At 37.8% G+C, this 21,323-nt stretch overlaps 2 protein-coding genes, 1 long non-coding RNA gene and 1 pseudogene across 5 annotated transcripts; all 4 read right to left on the reverse strand.

The window, feature by feature from the left end:
- The window catches only part of LOC108957610, a 59,424-nt pseudogene extending 41,465 nt beyond the window's left edge, over window positions 1-17,959 (reverse strand).
- Window positions 1,773-13,327, reverse strand: LOC104432182 (disease resistance protein RUN1-like). The gene is made up of 4 exons (XM_039310147.1): window positions 13,200-13,327; window positions 11,286-12,443; window positions 2,782-2,827; window positions 1,773-2,287 (listed from the first exon to the last, which is right to left on the reverse strand). Exons 2-4 carry the CDS (start codon window positions 11,832-11,834, stop codon window positions 2,181-2,183), a joined length of 702 nt encoding a protein of 233 aa, XP_039166081.1. The 5' UTR covers window positions 11,835-12,443; window positions 13,200-13,327; the 3' UTR covers window positions 1,773-2,180.
- On the reverse strand, window positions 12,074-13,489 carry LOC120292115 (disease resistance protein RPV1-like). The gene is made up of 2 exons (XM_039310016.1): window positions 13,200-13,489; window positions 12,074-12,443 (listed from the first exon to the last, which is right to left on the reverse strand). Exons 1-2 carry the CDS (start codon window positions 13,487-13,489, stop codon window positions 12,074-12,076), a joined length of 660 nt encoding a protein of 219 aa, XP_039165950.1.
- Window positions 17,960-18,775: 816 nt separating the features above from the next.
- On the reverse strand, window positions 18,776-21,323 carry LOC120292147. 3 transcript variants are annotated; one of them, XR_005549834.1, is made up of 4 exons: window positions 21,054-21,323; window positions 19,848-20,103; window positions 19,394-19,503; window positions 18,776-19,206 (listed from the first exon to the last, which is right to left on the reverse strand). It is a non-coding gene; the product is annotated as an uncharacterized LOC120292147 (long non-coding RNA). The 3 variants fall into 3 exon arrangements; XR_005549833.1 differs by having other exon boundaries at window positions 18,776-19,503; window positions 21,054-21,322; XR_005549832.1 differs by lacking the exon at window positions 19,394-19,503 and having other exon boundaries at window positions 21,054-21,321.

A 21,323-nucleotide genomic window follows, 5' to 3' on the forward strand; every position in this document is an offset into this window, starting at 1 on the left:
CAAGTAATTTTATCTACTGAACTAAACTTGTGATGTGAGAGAATGTACATCAATTTAATTAAATCACAGCCGCTGACTCCTACAAATTTCTTTAGAAGTTTAAACTAAAATTAGAACAACTAAATTGGGAAGCATTTTATGTCGCTAAAGCTAAAGAAAAACAAAGAGAAAATGAAGCACAGACAGATCATTCCAAAGTCTTAGACTATCCTAACCCATAACAAATTTAGACAAGCAGGTAATACCTTTCTCAAAGAAGACTAACGCAAGCTGCAAAGCCCATTCCAAAAAATAGCTTCACCAAAACATGCTTCAATACCCTTTCAAGTTCTTATTATTCCCGCTTAAAACTTTTCTTAGTTTGTAACTTTACCAATAAAATTTTAGCTACAAGTTGTTATGTTCTCATTTAGGATTTTGGATTGATAAACATACCCTATACAACCTCACAAGCAGGGTGGTTCAAGGACATACCATATACAGCCTCACAAGTATGATGGTTCAAGGACTTAATTTTCTTCTCGAAGATGCATTAGTCACCTGCTTTCTTAGGATGCTCTTAAGGAGATGCATAGCCAGTGACTCAACAATCAAAGCATACTCTGACATTGGCTTGAAAGAAAAATTCACGAAAATAATGAGAATTCTAGTCTCTTTGTGTGATGTTAGCAAGTTTTAGTTGAAATGTATCAACACAAATTCCATCGGAGCTGTAATAAAATAATCGAGCAAACCCAAATAAAATAATCGAGCCCTAATTTCATCACGGGGTAGGGAGAGAAGGGGCCGAACCTGGACGAGCGACGATGGTGAGCAGTGACGACGACTGACAATGGTGAGCGGTGAGCGGCGACGGCGACCAACAACGGCAACTGACGACAGCGACCGATGACTAGCTCTGGGCGTGAACGGTGATAGACAGAAGGGCCTGAGATCTACTGTGAATGCAGATGGGGAGGAACGGTGTTTAGGTCAACGCATAATAACCTAAACGACGTTGTTTAGGTCAGCACACTCAATGTGGATGGATGACGTCGTTTTTGTCGTCCACGTCGGTTTTTTTTTAAAAAAAAACATTTGCCACACCAGTAAAAGAAGTCGCCAGAAATCACAAGAAAATGCCATGTATGCAATTTGGCCGATTTTGGCCAAATTGGCACCGATCCATTTTGTTCCGATTTTGGCACTTAAGAGTACCTTTCGTAAGTTATGACATTTAAGTATCCCTTTGTGCAAAGTTGTGGCATTCCAGGGGTTTGCACGTCTATTTAACTTTACAAATTTAATGCTGCATACATGGGATTTATGCTCATCGTATCAGAGACCTTTATCACAACGTTCAAAAGATATTATAAACTAACAGAAAAAGAGGAGATTGCCATCATGCATCCTAGTCCACGGATTTCTGGTGATATTTCAAAGCTCACATAGTATAAGCACACAAGTTGCTTTATTATGGTACAACCGGTAGTGCATACCTCCATCTGTAGAGCCTCATTGGGTTTGAAAGTGATATCATTAGAACAAGACCGCATCAAACAACTCCGCTTTAGGGTAACATGTAGAAAAATCAACACATACATATTCGATTAATAGAAAGGTAGAACCTAACAAGCACACAGCACATTCAATTAAATATAAGTACACAAGTCACTCTTTCACAGTTATGGTAGGACCGACAGTGCATACCTCTACCTGTAAAGCCTAACTGAGTTTAAGAATGATACCATTAGAGCGCATTGCATCAAAGAACTCTGCATTTGGTTAACATGTAGAAAAATCAGCACGTATGTATTTGCTTAATATAGGTAGAACCTAATGAGCATACAGCAAGTAGATTCAACTAAAAAATAATACTTTCACAATCATTCAGTTTTGTGCTGATGAAACCATATCAAGTGCTTTGATCTTCACAGGCATAAAAAACTTCCTTAGGACACTCCAGTTGGCCTATGAGCCTATTCAAGGTTGCCCAAAAGCTAGCCTTCGGCTGTTGCTAATGACACCTCAGCAAAATCCCTCTTCTCCATTTGATCGTTCTCTGGTATGGACTATGAATTGCCTCAGCCAAGTTAGCCAGACCCAGATCAATCATTTGATAAAATGATTCCACGACAACTTCAAGATCAAATGGGATGGAAAATAATAAGCAAAATCTTAAGCTCCTCGCCTAGCTTGTTTTACAGAGCAAGCAAAAAATTGTCCCAATTATGCAAAAGGTCATCTATAGAGCTCTTTGAATTGAATTCCAAAGGTAAAACTTGATCATTACATAGACCAACCGGACCTGTCACAAAAGTAGCACCAATTTATCTCGTTTGATAATCTTTGTGAGTCTCACAATTGTTTATGGAAAGCCTACCTACAATCATAGATGAAAAAGGCTAGCCAAAACTAAATTTTACTTTTTTTAAATCATGCAAAAAAAAAAAAATTGAACCTTGATTTTTATTTTAGCTCAATTTCTCTTCCTTACTGGGAATTCATGCTCGAATGAACAATGGACGAAGCTTTCCCATCATCACGAAAAATCGAGAGCCGTTTGTCCTAAACAAGATATCTACCGATAGTCAAATCTGACACATAAAATTTCTCATAAAAGGAGTTCAAAATGGCGGAGGATTTTTTAAAGGAAAATACTAGTTTGAGACATAGAGAAAAAAGGGATCAGGCGCGCATAGTTTATAAATTGAGTTGCGTAAGATCAACCTCTTGATGAAAAATTCTCATCTTGAGTTTACCAAGAGGGAAACTGTAAATCACTAAGTAATTCTTGTTTACCTATGTCGTTAATTTTCATTTGTTGCCTCACAAGCCGCCAATCCATCTGCAAAAGTTGTCGATTGAAGATTAGCTGAAAAAACATTGCCGTGATGCAATCAACAGCAAATATTAGGCAAATCCATATCAAATAGATACCAAGCGTCGAGCAAATAATTCTTAAAAGATATATCTATTAGAAAAGTATTACACTTTTCGCTCATGCTAGTTGTTAAAGAACAAAGAATCTTACCAGATGACTAACGCCTTCTAACGTATGAAGAACCACAATCGGATCTAAATTTTGATCTTGGCTGAAGCATCACGTTAGCTTCTAGGACCGACTTCCCCACTCTTGCAATTATGTAAGACTGGGAATTGAGTCTTAACACCATGTAGATTATGACAACCATTGATATTCAACTCTTTCAAGTTCCAAAAGCATCAGAGGTTAGGTAATCTTCCAATGGAACCACGACTACAGACATTGAACATCTCTAACAACTCCACCTTATCAAGATTTTGTATTTTGATTAGATTGTCGCAATAGCAAGTATATAATCCCTTCAAGCCCTCGTTATTTCGGATGGATCGGCCTTCTAATGGACTTGCAACTATATGTACGTATTGTCTCCAAGAACTTCAATTTACCTTGGCCTTAAATTTCAACTAGATTATCACAATCCTCAATGTCCAATCCTTTCAGAAGATTCGATTGTGAGAGATCCATTCTTTCAATGGAATTGTAGTGTTTTATTGACAACTCTTCCAAGTACTTGAATCCGTCAAGCTCAGGCAATATCAACTTAGGACAGGAGTCAACACAAAGTTTCAAGAGTCTTGAGGTAAGCTTTGGGAAGTACTTAAGTTGATCGTATCCATAAAAATGAAGTTCTTCCAGGTGGAATAGGTAAGAAAGCTTTGGCAACCTAATTGACCTAAAGATATGTTAAGTCAGAAGAAAGCTCTAGCAATGATCGAGCTCCTTACAGCCCTCTTGGTAAAGGCATTATAGAGAAGAAAGATTCTAGATGCTTTCTGGCGGGTCAAATATCAATGTGCTAGTGATATGGAGAATCACGAGCGAAGACAAGTCATTGTTTTCTCTTGGAATTCCCCCTTTTAGACTATCACAAGATTCAAGAAATGGCCTTTGGCGGTTTGTTCAACCATCCAATAGCAATCGGTAGCTATTCAAGGTCAAAAATCCCCAATGCTTTGCAAATTCGTTAAATCCCCAATTGAGGTAGGAATTTCTTTTAGTGAACAACACTCGTAAAGGTAAAGATATTTGAGAGAAAAGATTCTTAATTGAGCTAAGGATTTCTCTCAATGACTTGCAAGCCTTTAGGGATTTCTCTAAGTGACTTGTAAACCTCTAGTCAAATAGTATGAGAGAAGAAAGATTCCCAATTGACATAGGGATTTCTCTCAATGACACACAACCCCCTAGCTGAAGTTGTTTGAGAGAAGAATGATCCCCAATTGAGCTAGGGAATCATGTCAACAACTTACAACCCCATTTTCTCTCAATGACACACAATCCCCTAGTTGAAGTTGTTTGAGAGAAGAAAGATCCCCAATTGAGCTAGGGATTTCTATCAATGACACGCAACTCCGTAGATCAAGTTGTTCGAGAGAAGAAAGATTCCCAATTGAGCTAGGGATTTCTATCAATGACTCGCAACTCCGTAGATCAAGTTGTTCGAGAGAAGAAAGATTCCCAATTGAGCTAGGGATTTCTGTCAATGACTTGCAACTTCGTAGATCAAGTTGTTCGAGAGAAGAAAGATTCCCAATTGAGCTAGGGATTTCTATCAATGACTCGCAACTCCGTAGATCAAGTTGTTTGAGAGAAGAAAGATTCCCAATTGAGCTAGGGATTTTTGTCAATAACTTGCAACTTCGTAGATCAAGTTGTTCGAGAGAAGAAAGATTCCCGATTGAGCTAGGGATTTCAGTCAATGACCAGCAAGACCCTAGCTGAAGTTGATTGAGAGAAGAAAGATTCCCAATTGAGCTAGGGATTTCTCACAATGACCAAAGAAGACCCTAGCTGAAGTTGTTTGAGAGAAGAAAGATTCCCAATTGAGCTAGGGATTTTTGTCAATGAGGAGCAAGTCTGTAGATCAAGTTGTTCGAGAGAAGAAAGATTCCCAATTGAGCTAGGAATTTCTGTCAATGACCAGCAAAACCCTACCTGAAGTTGTTTGAGAGAAGAAAGATTCCCAATTGAGCTAGGGATTTTTGTCAATAACCAACAAAACCTTAGCTGAAGTTGTTTGAGAGAAGAAAGATTCCCAATTGAGCTAGGGATTTTTGTTAATGAGGAGCAAAACTCGAGATCAAGTTGTTCGAGAGAATAAAGATCCCCAATTGAGCTAGGTATTTCTGTCAATAACCTGCAACGACCTAGTTTAAATCGTTTGAGAGAAGAAAGATTCTCAATTGAATGAGGGATTTTCCTCAATGATGAATGGAAATTGTGGTTAAGGTCCTGGAGAGACGAAAGATTCTCAATTGCGACAGGGATTTCATCCAATGAATGACAAGATCCGATAGCTAGTTCCTCTAACTTCCTTAGAGAATAGATTGGCATAGGAATCTTTGTAATGCCAGTAGAAATTAAAAAGAGTTCTTTTAGTTTTTGCAATTCCCCCACTTCCTCTGGTAGCTCTTTCAGATTATGACATCTACACAAGTCCAAGGAAATGAGCCTCTTGAGTTTGCCAATAGAAGGGTCAACTTGTTTCAATTCGTAACAACTGGACAAGATGAGAATCTCCAACTTCGTGAAAGCCGAGAGATTAGGAGTATATCTTAACTCCTGGCTATTTGAAAGGTTAAGAACTTTTAGTTGCTTTGCCGCCTATACAAAAGAGAAAAAGCTATCAAAAATGAGTTTAATTGATAAAACAAAATAAAGCAAAGATCATAGAAGATGTCTTTTTGTCCAACTTACCATGATCGAACTCCATCCTCCCCAATCATTTGTAAGCTTGTTTTGTGACAATTCCAAAGACCACTAATTTAGATAGATGCAAATTGATTGCTGAAGAAAATATATCGGGTTTAATGTATAACCATTGAAGCCATCTTAATTCAGGAAACAATTCATTAAAGTCTCCACTTATGGTCGTCCAAGATAATGAAAGGAACCTTGAGCTCGGTAACTTTTTAAACAGTTCACTTGTGCATGTAGAGGAACAGCCATGGGGCCAATAATCGAAGCTGCTCCCGAAATGCTGCATATCAAATCAATCAATTGAGTGTTTGAATCGACTTCGATTTTTTACTTTTACTTTTCTAAACCCCATACTTTCACAATTTGTCATCTTTTTACCCCTCGCCAAACATAAATGTTGACAGATAAACACACACATAGTATTTTGATAAAAAAAATTTAAAATTCAAACAATATTTTAAATAAAAAGAACACTTTTTCTTGCTTTAAAAAATTCAAGATGAAACACCTCAATTCTTACCTCTCGCTTTTTTGGAATTTTGTAGTGCATGTACTTTGATTTTTATTAAAGTGGAAATACATGAAACCTTTTAAAACAAGACGAATGTTAAAGAGTACCCATGGGTCACTTGTTAAGTAGCTAAGTAAGCACCGATTTTCAATTTGTTAACTATTGTTATTAAGGGTCCGTTCGTTTCATAGAAAATTGGCCATTTCCAGAAAATATTTTCCCAGAAGTCATTTTCCTAGAAAATGATAATATTTTTTGGTGTTCGACTAGAACCTAAAAATGTTTCGAAAAATATTTTCCAGTGTTCGGTAAGTAAAATATTTTCCACTCACTAGATTGGCGAGCATGAGCATCAAGCTCGAGGCTTGCCATCGACGAGTGCAAGCTTAAGATCAACAAGCTTGAGGTTCACCTGGTGACGACCACGATTAGCCAAGAAAGAAGAAGATGGAAACAAAATAAAAAGAAAAAGGAAATTAAAAATAATTCGAATTAAAAAAGAAAAAGAAAATTAAAAAATAATTCGAATAAAAAGGAAAAGAAGAATAAGAAAAGGGAGGAGGAAGTGAGGATTTGTAGAAGTGTGAGATAAAAGAAATCAAGTGAGAAAAATGTTTTCCACTTTCCAAAAATGGAAAACGTTTTCCCCAAATTTAGAAGACTTTTTTCCTTTCATGAAAAACATTTTCACCAAGGAATTCATTTTCCGTGAAATGAAAAACAAGAAAAACGTTTTCCCGAAAATTATTTTCTGCAAAACGAACAGAGCCTAAGTATTTAATCATTCTTTAGCAATACACCTTTAGCATTTGAATAATATTTTAGATTTTGATAGAAATTGGAAGAGAGCTGGCTTTTGACCAACTAAAAATGAACTAATTAAAGAGAGCTGGCTTTTGACCAACTAAAAATGAACTAATTAACTTCCTTACATGGTGTTATAGTTAGATTAAGGTCTTAACATATGGAACAGTAGGTTTGTCGATGCTGGGCAACATCTTTTGGCAAACTCTGCCACACGAAACTTTCTGAAAAAAAAATCTACTTATGTTACCTAAACAGAAAAGTGAAGATACGTATGTCCGTTTCCCAAGACTGGCACCATTTCTTTTCGCATCTTATAAGTCAAAAGTACCGCTTAAACTTTGTTGCTAAAGGAGATCATTTAATTGGAAGAAGATGGTGACAAAATCCCAGACGGCTTGATTGACATTAACAACAATACTTTATGATTTTTCCCCACAAAGCTTAGCTGATCAGTGACAGTATTGGATAACGTTCAAGTATCGAAATTTTAAATCTTAAACTTTCTATTGGATTAGCATCTCGAGATTGACCACAAATAAATCAAGCCGCCACTCAATCTACACATTGACATTGCGTAAACGTTCAGAGGAACAGACTGAGATGCCCACAACAGAGATCGCAAGTAGCCAAAGCTACTGGTCGGTGGCTGGGCCTCCAGCAAGACTCAGTCGCTTGAACACCGTAGAGATGCGATTCTGGATCAAAGTGGGCACCTAGTCACACTCGGTTGGGCGTTATTTTTTCTTTGCAATTTATTCTATGGTCAAGTTCTTTAAGATTTACCAAAAGCAATATAAGGAACAGTTGATAGTTTGCTGAAAGATTTGGCTGAAATGTTTGAGAGGCAACCCCACGCTGCTCATTTAGTGGTTAAGGAATGCGCTTTTGTGTATCATGATATGGGTTTGATACCTTGCACCATTAAGTGCAAATAATTTCCTGTTTGAATCGTCCAGCCGGACTTAATTAATCTGGTGTCCCCCCTGGCAATGAGAGTTAATGGAGTATTTCACCATTATGGAACTTAGGTAGCCGTTAGTACCCATTTTTGTCAGATAGGTTTTCTAGAGGTATGTTGATGTAAATTATTGACGTTCGTTTTTAGCACAGGCATGCTTCTCAAGAGGTGAATTAGAAATTAGAAATTAGTACTCATATGTTAACATGCACTTCTAGAGCAGAGTAATCTCAAGCCAGTAATGCCCCTCACTCGACGTGTTCAAGAACATGCATTTGTAACATGAAAAAAGCAAAATTCGACCTAGAAATGGTATTATTTTTGTAAATGGACTTTGCTTAATGTCCACAATACTCTATACACATGCTACGCGTATGTTATGTTAACATTATGCTTATTTTTATGTGAACTTTGTAACTTAAACTCTTAAAAATAAAAAGAGAATGGTGATAAAAATTGGGGATGGTACAACATGTTGATGAAGAGAATATTATATAACTTTTAAAGGTGGGGGATGTGTTGGTTAGAGAAGGAGTACTCTACCAAAGTGAAACTTCACTCCTCTGCCATACTTTTTATTAGTAGGAGAATCCTTAAATAATAGTAAAATTGGAATGGACCTAAAGTGACACCAATCTTATTTCTATAACTATAGTATCATGTTATATTAGATATAGACTAGACATGACCCACGCTATGCACACCATTTATATTGGATTGAGCAGGTGACACCAATTGATGTTTCAAATGATGAGCAATTCCCTCTTAAAAGAGAAGCAAAACACGTGTATATATATATATAATTAACTATGTTTAGACAGTGGACAATTGCTATTAATGATGGTGGTTTCCCCTTTAAGAGCTAAATGATGAAAATAGCCCATGGATTCATTTAAATAATACGATTCATAATGAATTTGATTTTGAAAAAATTTAGGTTGAGAGAATAATAGAGAAATCTCTCCCTCGAAAAGAATAATAGTATAGGACTAGGTGTCATAGGATGTATGTGGCAAGTGACGTAGGAGATAATTGATGCATGTGACATATGATGCATGTGGAAGTTACATGTGAATGGCCTAGAAACAGAATGGTCGACACGAGGCATTGGTATAAAAGGGGTACTCAGAGGTAAGATCAGACACGCACAGCACAACAAAGTTCATCTTTTACTTTCCTTGTAATTTTCCTTTGATCGCACTTCCGTTTCATGCAATTTCATTTATTATCTTTTTAAATTCCTTGTAATTCGATTTTTAACGCATTTAACTATTTCTTGTGCACTCCATCCAAGAGAAGTATGTGTCCATTGTTATGGGGAAAAAAAAAAGGAATGTCTTTCAAATGCAGTTTCCGGCCTGAATTTTTACTATAATGAGAGATTTTTTTTTTTTCTGGTTGAATTACTATAATGAAAGATTAAGAACTGTCAACTTATAAATTATAACTGTCTTTCCAAAGAACATGATTTGTCCATCTATATGTGCTTTTCCAATAGAGATAAGGATACTATATTTATATCTTCATGATAAATTTAATCATGTCAATTTTGTGCATATGCATGGTATGGGCTCACAACTAATTGATCCATATTTCACAACACTCGACACCTTTCTTCTTTCACATGAACTTTTGTGACAACGGTATCTGCTCCAAATTGAATATAGTACCTTGTTGTTTTTTTTTTTTTTTTTTTTTTTTTTTTTTTTGGAATGCTATTTATAGGCCGAGTGCAAAGATACAATAGGGCAGGAGATATAAGTAAACATTAAAAAGAAAAAAAAATTATCAACTAATCAACATAACTTGAAAGTGCATTTTTTTTCGTTAGTTTCTTGGATATATTATGAATAAACTGAATCTGTGAAAAGACAAATTGTTTTGTGAAATATGAACTTCCACGAACACCATCAAACCAAAAATAGAATTCTTTTTTCTCTTTTTTAGGTTGGGCTTAATTTTATGGTTTGACTCATTTGCCATTATCCGTACTTTATGTATTAACTAGTGAAAAACTCACGGTCAATGTTATTTCTCTTAAGAATAGTTATTGAATCAACAAAAGAATGTGTTCTTTATAATGGTATGAGAGAACTAATTTAAATTAAATTGAGAAAGTAAAGCTTTTTCCTTTCCCAACATATCTTGGTTAATTGCACAGGTTAATTCCCCCCACTGATCAGTCATGAACCTACTACGCTTCTCTAAATGGAAAATATAAAATAATGAAACGACATGAACATTGACAATCTAAGTAAAAATTAAACTTACTTTCAAAATTGACTGCATGCTGAAATTGTTATTTAGTAAAGAAAAAGGTATCGATATAATAACAAGCATGACATTTCCTCTAAATTGTCGAGTTTGTCGGGTTTTTGGCACAAAAGGGCATTGTACCAAAAATATAAATAATATAAAACAGTTGGAGAGGAAAGAAATATTTATTAAGAAAGGTGAAGGACCAGACAACGAGAAATGAAAGAAGCAAAGAAAGGAAAATAAGAAAATCCACTCTTTATCACACACCTGAATCCATGAGATGAACAAGGCCAACGTGATCCGACCTTAAAAACATTGTAAGGATTTTCCTATAAGATTCTTAAGGTGATTTTTGCCATCATAGCTATTATGACACAAGAAGAATGAAAAGAGATAGATATACCTCGTGGGGGAAGAGGTATCTTCAAAATCAAAATGGAAAAAAATAAATAAAAGTGTATCAAACATTGATTTCCTAATTCATAGGAGCACCGCAATACATTTGACCGTACTAGAAAGCAAGCACCTGTGATAAGTGTGAAATTTTTCTTTAGCGTGTAGTTATTATGATCAGCTTATGTTGTACATTACCGTTTTGAATAAAAATTCAAAACATCTTCATTTATCTGATCTATGATGTATATGCCTCATCTTAATTAAATTATTGTAGTCTTTTAGATTATCAATAGTTTCAAGTAGATATAAAATTACATGCTTTTAGTGAACAAGATTTTCAGTGTATAATTGTAGTTAAAGAATCTTAAATTGATTGCAAAATTAAGTTTTTGACGGATGTAATTTATATCAATGAATTTGAATCAAATAATGTAACTTTTTCATCCTTGGGACACTTATAATCCAATTATTATCACAATTTATCTAAGGGGGACATAAATGGGTGTATGAATAGATTTTTTCCTAAAGAGTTGGGGTAATTGCTTATACTAGATAAAAGACTAAAATGGATCAGATTAAATTTATGGAGTTATGAGAGAGAGAGAGAGAGAGAGAGAGCCATATGTTACCTCCATTTCCATATTACTTCTCAAAGCTTTATCTTCGAGAGAGAGAGAGCCATATGTTACCTCCATTTCCATATTACTTCTCAAAGCTTTATCTTCGAGCCATGGCTTCAAAAATCTCTCGGGCGGTTGTCCTTGGCAAAAGATGCTCCTTCCAAGATCTCTCAATTGGTCATGCATCCTAAACTCACCACAATCTCCAATTTTTATTAAGCACCTTAGCTTCAACTCTTTAATTCCAATATATGGAAAAAGCCCACAGTCCTCCCACATGTAACTAGCAAATTTGCTATTTTTGCCGATTAAAAAACAAGCAATATCTAGAAAAATCTCCTTTTGTGTAGGTTCCAATGCATCATAACTAATCTTCAATGTCCTTTGGACATCTCTATCTGGTTCATTTCTTAATTTCTTCAGCACATCTTGCCATACTTTTCCATCTGTTTCCCCATACAAGTATGAACCTATGACCTCGATAGCCAAGGGAAGCCCACCCATGGTGGATAAGATATCACGAGAGATACCCTCAAAATCCTTCGGACAATCACCCATGGAAAATGCATGTCTTTTAAATAAACATGAAGAATGCACCACATCTAATTCTGTCAATTCATACTTGTAGTCTACCTTGAATTTAGGTTGATGAAGAACAGCTTCATATCTAGTTGTAACAATGATGATGCTTTCTCTTGAAAACCAATCACGTTCTCTTGCCAAAGCATATAGTTGATCTCGGTGATCAACATCATCCAAAAGAATGAGAACCTTTATTTCTTTACATCTAGATTTGATCAAACTAATTCCATCATCAACTTTACATACTCCACGTTCATTGGTAGTATTTCCCTAATTAGTAGATTTTGTATTTCAAGAATGCCTTTGTTGTGAGTTGTTTCTCGTATATCTGGAAGGAAGCTACAATGCTTGAATTTATTTGACAACTGGTTGTAGATGACCTTTGCGAGAGTCGTTTTACCGATCCCGCCCATGCCACATATTCCTATCATTCGAGCATGCTTGGTAGGAATGTCTACCCAATTCCTAATTTTGTTGACATGATCGTCAACTCCAACTAAGTGGTCCGGAATATCAAGCTGAAAATCATGTCTCAACTTGCTCAGAATAGTTTTGACAACTTCTTCCACTAATTCTCCTTCATGCCTGTCAAACAACAAAACTCACCATAACTTCATAATTTTGCGTAATCTCATCAAAAGACACCCACATATATGTGAAGGATGGATGGGACCAGTTAACATGCAAAATATCTTGGTTTTACAAATGACAATATAGGATGATGATGTAGCAGTCATTTCATTTTTCCCCTTCTTTTTCTTCCAATAGATAGATCTTATTGAATTAAGATATAGTGGTGCACCTAGCAAATTAAGATTCTTTAGAAGTAAAGAGTTTGTTATGAGGCTAATGGTCACTGATAGTTGAAGGATAGGAGGTCGATAATTTTTGTTGCAAAAAGTTTAGGAGGACAAGATGTTATCCCTACTCGTTCTAAAAAAAAAAAAAAAGATGTTATCCCTCTAAGAACAGTGTATCCCACAGGCCTAAATGGAGGACTTGTAATTAACTTATTGATCACCTACCAATGATAGTTACTGGCAACAACGGGTGTTAAACCTAGACATGATCCGTGTGAAGCAATAGGAGATTGATTTATCCGGCGGTTACCAAGCTTTGGAAGATTGAGTAAGGGATCCTAAGGTTTTAGATGTTGTTAGTGTAGTTTTCTGGGGAAATCTTAAGGAGTACAAGTGTTTGTAGTCTGTGGGCCACTATGGTTATTCATTGGGACATTTTGGGATGTTTTGTAAGCTTGTAGTGGAAGCAATTCATCCATATGACATTGGTTTTGCTAAATAACAAAACTTAGAAAAAAAGGTGCAGGTAGAAGGTACGTACCCATTGGCAAATTTCTCAGATTCCCATCCATTCAAGTAACTCACTTCTGTAAGGGCTCGTTGACCTTCCTGAATGTCCTTCTTATCAAAACGCTTCTTACGCAAATGGAAGGCCTCCCCAAAATTTCCATTTAGATACCGCACATCTGATGGGAACACTTTGTAGAAAATGGGCAACACTGTGTGTGACATGCTCTTCTGGCAGTCCATGATGTGTACTAGCTCGCGGAGGCACCATTTGCTTGAAGCATAATTTTCAGAGATGATGGGGATTGAAATCTTAGATCGCATGATAGCATTGAGAATCTCTGAATTAAAATCCTTGCCAATTTCAAGGCTGCTATCGTCCCTGAACACAGAAATTGGTATAGTCCCTACACTGATCAGACTGCGGTAGAGGTGATCAGTGAATTCTTTGCGAGTGTCGGAGCCTCTAAAGCTCAGGAACACATCGTATTGATTACTACCTCCTCCCGTGGATATTGAAGGGAAGGACGAAGAAGCAGATGCTCCATCAATGATCTCTTTCTCAGCAATCCTTCTCTTTTTCTCCCTCGGTGCTCCTTTTTTTTTCGCGCTCATTTCTTTTTCTTTTATTTTGCTCAGACTTTGCCCTTTCCCCATAGAAATCTTATAGACAAAAATGGAGAGGATGCCAACCTGCTGCACAAGAAGAAGTAGATAAGCAAATGAAAAGGCAGAGCACATGCTTTTTGGGAGGAAAGCATATGATTTCTGAACGATTTCGAATTCAAAATGTTTAATGATCAAGTCAGTCTGTTGACTAATTGAATAGTAAAAGTTATTGACTTAGGCGTGCATCTTTTCTTTCCAATGGACCGCGCTTTCTCGTCAAGGCAACATCATTGGGTTGTGTCCACTCATTGACAAGAAAACAATGGCTAGTCTTCATCTCTACATGCGTGCTCTATAGTCAAGGCTCCTAATCTTTGGTGGAGAGCACATGCATTTTGAACGATTACTAACGCTAAAATGTTTAATGAAGAGAAGATGCCTTCCTGCTCCGCTAAAAGATGTAGATAAACAAGTGAAAAGGCTAGATAGAAAGCACCTGATTTCCAAATGTACACAATATTTAATGAATGAGTTTTCTTTTGGGGGGGGGTCTATATTGATTAATCCAATATTACAAGTTGTTGTTTTGGAGCAGTGTAATGCACATGTTCTCTTTCCCATGGACCTCATCCTCTTGATGCATGGACTTTCCTAACTAAGGAGATTTTCATTAACCGTGTCTCTTATTGTTTGGTTACAAATTAAACATGTCGCCCACATGTAAAATTAACTAAAGCTAACATGCTGATGCCTATATTTCATTAGGCATTCTCAAATGCATATGCCCCTAATGAATCTCAACTCTTATATTATGTGGTTTTCACATGAGACTCAATAATAACAAAGGTTCACATTTATTAAGGTCATATGCACTCGGGTCCTCTAGGAAATTTTCATATTTGCTCCAATCATGCCTTTGACCAGTGGTTTAATATAAGCATCTATTGAAAGTACATGCATATACGTTGATCTCTGCCTTCATCAAAGTGCTGATTATTGATATTCATAAAATCTAATATCAAATCTTTGTAATCAATTGAAAAGGAAATAACTTAAAGAAAAAGTAATCAAATTTGTGGGTCATTAAATAAGAAATTGTCATTTAAAAATTAGAAAAGTGAAGAGCCAAAATAGGTAAACTCTTTCTCTCTAAGCATTTTCGTTCGCTCAATCTCAATGAGAGTTAGCTTTTGACCCAACTGAAAAAAAAATATATATATATATAAAATTTGAGAGTGAGCTCTCCCCCAGCAATGGTAGGCCTTCCCGAACCATTCTTGCTAAATGGGTCATCCATGTCCATATCCTCGCCCTCATTACTAATGGTTTTTTTCTATTTTTCTTATTTTCTTCATTTCCCTAACCTCCACTGATTAAGTTATCAACTCTCTCAGCAGTATATATTCCCAATGCCCTCCTGAGTTTTCTCCTTGTTTAGTTCTTCTCCTGTCGCATCCAAAATGTCTGACAATATGGGTGGATTTAATGAGGGGCTAAGGGTGCCCTGCCCCGGCCAACTCTCGGAAATCATGCTTCAACCCAATAATTTAAAAAAAATTCCATATTCATCCATAAGTCTTGGCCCCACCAAATTTTTTTTATCAAGCAAGAACAGATTAACACAAAATCTTTAATTATGTAATTGATTGAACAGAAGCAGTTGCAGATGCTTTTAGTCCTTGCCTTATCTTCTTTTGTATCTCACCCTCTAGTCAAGCCAAAAGATGTTGGCTTGGTCCGCTCACGATGTTAAATTCTTGCTTGGGCTATAAAAAGCTAGAATCTGTGTACAAGCAAGTTGCATTCATTAAAATAAATCAGCAAAGGTCCTGTTTTTGTTTGATTATTAAAAATCATAATTTGATAAATCATTTAAAAGCTTAATACAGAGTTCAAACGAAATTAGAAATGTGTGGCAGATATGAAGAAAGGGCCTAGTTAGTGATTAGGAATGTGATCTTACATTTTAATTTCAAATTGTCATATTCTAAATGAATTTGGAAATGAGATCGAGATGAACAAAAGGTCTTTGCTATTTCTCTTTTATTCGTTCCCGCTGACCTTACGTATTAGCAATGTCATGCAAAATGAATCCACTTTAACCTAATATGACATCATTGAGCTATTCTCTTCAAACTTTGAAATTTGAATAATCGATCGACATTTTATCACTGAACTATTCTCTTCATTACTCATTCAACCTTTTTTTACCCATTTTTCAGGATTTTCAAAACCCTGAAGGAAGAAAAAGAGTTAGAGGTGAAAGGCAATATACTTTTTAAAATTATCTTGTCCAATAATTCAAGGAAGACAACAAATTATTCGTCTAGAATGTCCTATAATCGTCAAAGGAAAAATTGTGAATAAAATCTTATTAAGAGAGTACTTGCTTTTATGGGTGATTGATTGATTCCAGACCAAAACCCTGAAACCTACCTATCAGAGCATGTTCTCAATTTTCGGAATTGAAAATCGAACCCCCTGATGTTGGAACTTTGCCGCGAACTGGCCTACTACTTTTTCTTTTGGATTTCATTTTTTATTTAATTGATCTTATACCTTCAGGGACAAAGAAACCTCACAATCCGTAAAAAGACGGTCCTTGGCTTGAGGCGAATACTGGCAATTTTGCGCACAATAGAATCTAGCGCGCCTCGCATTCCAACTCATTCTAGCTCGACAAAGGATCGACACTAAGTTACGATGCAAACGAACGATGAGACAAAGGCCACGTGATTAGTCACATCTAAAGTCTGAAAGCAAAGTCTTCCCTTTTCTACAAAAGTCGATTATGAGCTGGTGACACACCAAGTTAACAGCCACCCACATCAGACAAAAAGAGCCCAAACCACGCTAGTTCAGCCGCAACAAATCAACAGAAATGACACGCTAATAAGAGATGAAAAAGCGATTACCTTCTGCGCGCTGAGATGCAAAGAGAGGTGCGAGTTCGGAGAGAGAAGACCCTAAACAAGCCTCGCCGAGAACTTTTATGAGGGAAATGAGCAAAGAAAGTGAGCGAGGACTTTAGATGATAGCCTTGAATTGTTCTGCAAGAGAGAGGCCGGATGTAAAAGATACAGAAAGTGAGAAATATGAGAGAGAGAGAACTATCAAATTCCACCAGGGTTAACCAGTCCAACCGCTCATACTGATCAGTTTGAAAAAGGGGAACGTAGTAAGAACAATCTGCAATAAATGTGACGAACGTGATTTTGAAAAAGTCGATGGAACTTCACATGTTATATTGTGCATGCTTTTAAGAATGTTAGATGTCATGCAATGGGTAATGATCAAATGTTTTTATTTTCTTATATCAAAATGTAATAGACTATCCGGCTCATCTGGAGGAGTGATGCAGAGACGGAATTACTCGGATGGGCTTTAATGTCTAAAAAGGAGTTACCTTAAAGCACATCCGAGTCGTGTCCGAGTCTCAAAGCAGCACAATTCTAAGACCACCCCCACGCCTCAATCTAGAACTATCAAAGCCAGATATCTCAGAGTGAAAGATGAACGTCTCAATTGATTTATGGTGATTGGCGTTTCTGCTCCTGGGTCACAAGCACCCGGGACTTTAAATAAAGCTTTACTTCGAACCTCTTGCCCCGAAGGAGACGCGCGATCCTGTGGAGAGGATTGCGTGACAAGATTGCGCGTCTTTTCACGAGGCACTTGTACTGCTTTTTTACCCTCACCTTCTTGACCAAGACCGCCGAAATAAACCTTCCTTCCTCGAAATCGGTAAGACTACCTCGCTGTAGACTTCAAAGATATTTTCGTTGCTTCTCCGCAAGGAGAAAATATTGGTTCGCCGGTCACGCGCTGGTTCGCCGTCGAAGAGAGGGAGGGCAGACAGAGACGCGAGGGACGGACGAGTCGGGGCCGGATCTGGAGCCGGAGGGGCGGCGCAGTGGTTCGCCGGTCCCGTGCGGTGGTTCACCGGTCGGAAAGAGGGAGGGCAGAGAGAGAGGAAGGTCGCGGTCCTCTCGCCGATCCCGTGCGGTGGTTCGTCGGTTGCTCGCGGTCCTCTCGCCGATCCCGCGCAGTGGTCCGTCGGTTGCGCGCGGTGGGTCGCCGGTCGGAAAGAGGGAGGGCAGAGAGAGAGGGAGGTCGCGATCCTGTTCGTCGGAGAGAGAAGGAGGGTAGAGAGAGAGGGAGGCGCAAAGGGAGAGAACTCGCAGAGAAACCCTAGCGTGTAAAACTAATAGACAACGCACAAATGATCAACTATTTTAAATATATTATTTTTCGTTAAAAATAATAAAATAAAATGAGAGAAGAAAATTTTCAAATTTGGCGTGTGAACGCACGTAATAAAGTCACAAGTGGGCGGAAAAACAAATACCATTCACTGTCAATGAAATTTTATTCAGATCTTTGACAAAACAACGGGATCATGCGCATGATCCCAAATATCATTCTTAAATAAAAGATGGGCTACTCTTTTTGCTTTTTCTTTGCTAAAGGCAAAAGATGGGCTACTTATAATCGTAACAACCAAATAATTGAAGGGGTCTCTTTCCTTTTTTTCTTTCTAATGTAAAGTATTCAAGCCATGCTAGCCTTTTCTGGTGGCTCAAGAAAAAAGTGACTCTTTTATCATTTGTTTATGAACCGACGAGCAACACTTGACTCTCCATATAGACATGGTACAGTATTAAATACATACATCCATATAAACATAGACATATATGTACACTTTAATTCTTAATTAAATTAAAACTAGAATTATCAAGTCACTTAAGGAATTTTTTTTTTTATAGATGGAATGTGTCTCAATGGATGTAAGAATTTAAGGAATATTAATGCAGTACTTTGATAGTTGAGCAAGTGTCTATAGATCTTCATGAGCCCCTTTTGCTGAGAGCATTGAACAAATAACTTTGATGCAACATTCTCTACAGGTGCCACCTTTATGCCTAGACTAATTTTAAGAGGTCACAAGTATTGAAATTTGCCACTGACCCACACTCCGGCAAGCGGAAAGAAATCCCAAAATGATCTCATAATTGAACAGCTCCTATTCATTGCCAATCTCTCATCATTGATACAATATCCGCACACAGCAGAAGCAAAATATACATCAAACAAAACAAACGCATGGTAGTCTCGAGACTAAAAGATTTCAATCTAACTTAAAACAGGGGTACATCATATGCTGATTATTTATGAAAACTCATATGTACTCAGAACTCCATGAAGCCTTTGCTGCATCATCTTCATCAAGCTGGCTGTGAAATTGAGTTCCCCCTATCTTCCTAGAATGGACTTGATCCACCAAACGCCTTTAGTGTCCTTGGGTCCTTCTTCTTCCGGTGGACTGTCGCTATGTGGAGTCTTGTGGAACTTGCTCACGTCATACCCTTCTTCTTCAGCCTTGAACCAGCTGATTGTAAATTTCTTTGTCCATACGGCTATCTGCTTAGTATCTGCAAAACAGAAAAGCCCACCAATCAGCCAATGAAAATACAAAAAGAAAGAAACAAGAATCAGAGCCCAACTCATGAACTAAGGATGTAACTCTCTTGGATCGTTCGGTAGTTGAATATTCTCCTTGATCCTCGCTATGTCTTGACATGTCAACTAACAAATCTTAAATCATAAGATAAGCCCCACCTCAATATTTGGGCGAACAACACAAACAAGCTCCCCACAAACTCGTAATGCTTCTGATGTGACTTTGTAATATCTCTCGCAAATAGTAGATAAAACAGGGAGGAAAGCACCTAAAACATCATAATAAAAACAGAGAAAGTAAACACCCTGCAGCTGATTTCGTATAAACCCAACTCAGAAGCAGGTAGCATAAACGGTTTATATACACAGCAAAGGTAGGAATTATACCGTTGAACAAAAGATAAGAGAAAACTGTCGAACAGTTACAAACTTTCCAATATAGAACCTAATTCACCAGCCCTCACAGTGTAAAGGCTCGATGGCGCCCAAAACTCCCGCTTGAATTGCATCACAAAAACCATTCAAGGGGAAAGGCTCATCTAAGCTCTCCGCAAGGGCCAAAAGGTGAAAAAGGTCTTAACAATCTAATTTTGCCAAAAAGGAAGAAACACACCTCAAGAAGCACAGACCACGACTTTAGGAAACCATCGTACATGGAATCACCCATAGCAACCTAACGAGCCTTTGGCCACAGCTATAACGGTTCGAAAAGGTCGAACGAATAACTCATTGCGAACCACAGAAGTAGGAGCCATTGCCCCTCGGACGGCTGTAGTCATTATCCAGGTTGCTTCCCCTACCCAAACTCTGACCACCCAGGCGTCCCCTTAGGCCCTCGGATTGGTATCCGCCTCTGCCTCTTCCTCGTCCTGGCATTCATTCGAAGAAAGTGTCAAATGCAGAAGTAACGATGATTTATAAGCAAAATCTTATCTTCATGTTCTCCAAAAAGATACTCGTCAAACATAATCAAGATTTTAGCTGTTCCAAATTTACAAGCACTTGCAGAGAAATGTCACTCAAACCCCAAACATCACTTTAACAGTTTAATTGTGACATCACCAATATCTCTATTTCTATCTCCAAATGAACAGGAACTTATATTGCGAACCAATTTTATTGCACATACCCACTCACCTGTAAACTATAGTTACCCCATAAAATCTATACTCTCACTCTGAAACACACAAACCCTACAAATAGTCTGAGAGACCAAGCCTGCACACAGATGGTGAAGATGCTGCAAAAGACTCATCTCTAAGCAAAACCTCTAGGATAACATAAAAATCATGAACATTAAAAAGCCGAATACACCAAGCAATGCAGACACTTTCATAACAAGACCGGGGAATCAAGTAATAATTTTTCTATTTCACGTAGGTCCTTTTGAAAAAATACAAGCGCACAATTTCAAGAACACTGTTCTTATTGTAAAGATCACAAGAACAAACAGACGAAACAACATGAATGAATCGCTTTGGCCCTAGCTACCATCCGCCTAGCAACCATCCGCCTAGCAACAGTCACGAGTTCTATGATTCAATTTCTTGGCTTTCAAATGAAGAACACGTATCTACGGAGCCCGTGATTGAGGTTAAGCTGCATTGTATTGGTAATGAAAGACCCGTTGTTTCACCCGAAGAATAAGAACCTTTGGAGCCCCCAATCGAGGTTAACCAATCGGAATGACCCACATCGCAACTCAATCCCATAGAAAAACCCAGCAAGCCCCATGCCCCGATCAGCTTGCCACCAAAGAAGAGGCCAAACCCAGAAACGAGACAAGCGAGAAGGGCGTGCCCGCGACACGATTACTTACCCGGCTGTTACGAAAACGGCTTAGGTTTGCGGCTGAACTGCGCCGGACGAGAGCGACGGAGATCTAAAAAGACCGCAAATTCGCCCAATCAAAGCGCAATCGCTTTCCGCGGACGGCGAAGACGGCGATGACGGCGGTGGCTGCGGCGACTGATGGCGGAAGGAAAAGGAGTGCTCGGAAAAAGACAGGAATTCACCAGCGAGCTCTCGGCCTCTGAGTCGCGACTTGCAGTACGTCGTACCATGGATGAGGGAAAGCGAGAAAACGAAG

This window comes from Eucalyptus grandis, chromosome 3, assembly GCF_016545825.1.
Source record: "Eucalyptus grandis isolate ANBG69807.140 chromosome 3, ASM1654582v1, whole genome shotgun sequence".
In the NCBI taxonomy this organism is placed as follows: Eukaryota; Viridiplantae; Streptophyta; class Magnoliopsida; order Myrtales; family Myrtaceae; genus Eucalyptus; species Eucalyptus grandis.

Coding starts and splice junctions, on each gene's coding strand:
- LOC120292115 (XM_039310016.1), bottom strand. CDS start 13,489: ATGCGATCTAAGATTTCAATCCCCATCATCTCTGAAAATTATGCTTCA. Junction 12,444..13,199: donor TCTGAGAAATTTGCCAATGG/GTACGTACCTTC, acceptor GTTGTTTGACAG/GCATGAAGGAGAATTAGTGG.
- LOC104432182 (XM_039310147.1), bottom strand. CDS start 11,834: ATGGGTGATTGTCCGAAGGATTTTGAGGGTATCTCTCGTGATATCTTA. Junction 2,828..11,285: donor GAAGTAATATGGAAATGGAG/GTAACATATGGC, acceptor CAACTTTTGCAG/ATGGATTGGCGGCTTGTGAG. Junction 2,288..2,781: donor AATGAAAATTAACGACATAG/GTAAACAAGAAT, acceptor CTTTTGTGACAG/GTCCGGTTGGTCTATGTAAT.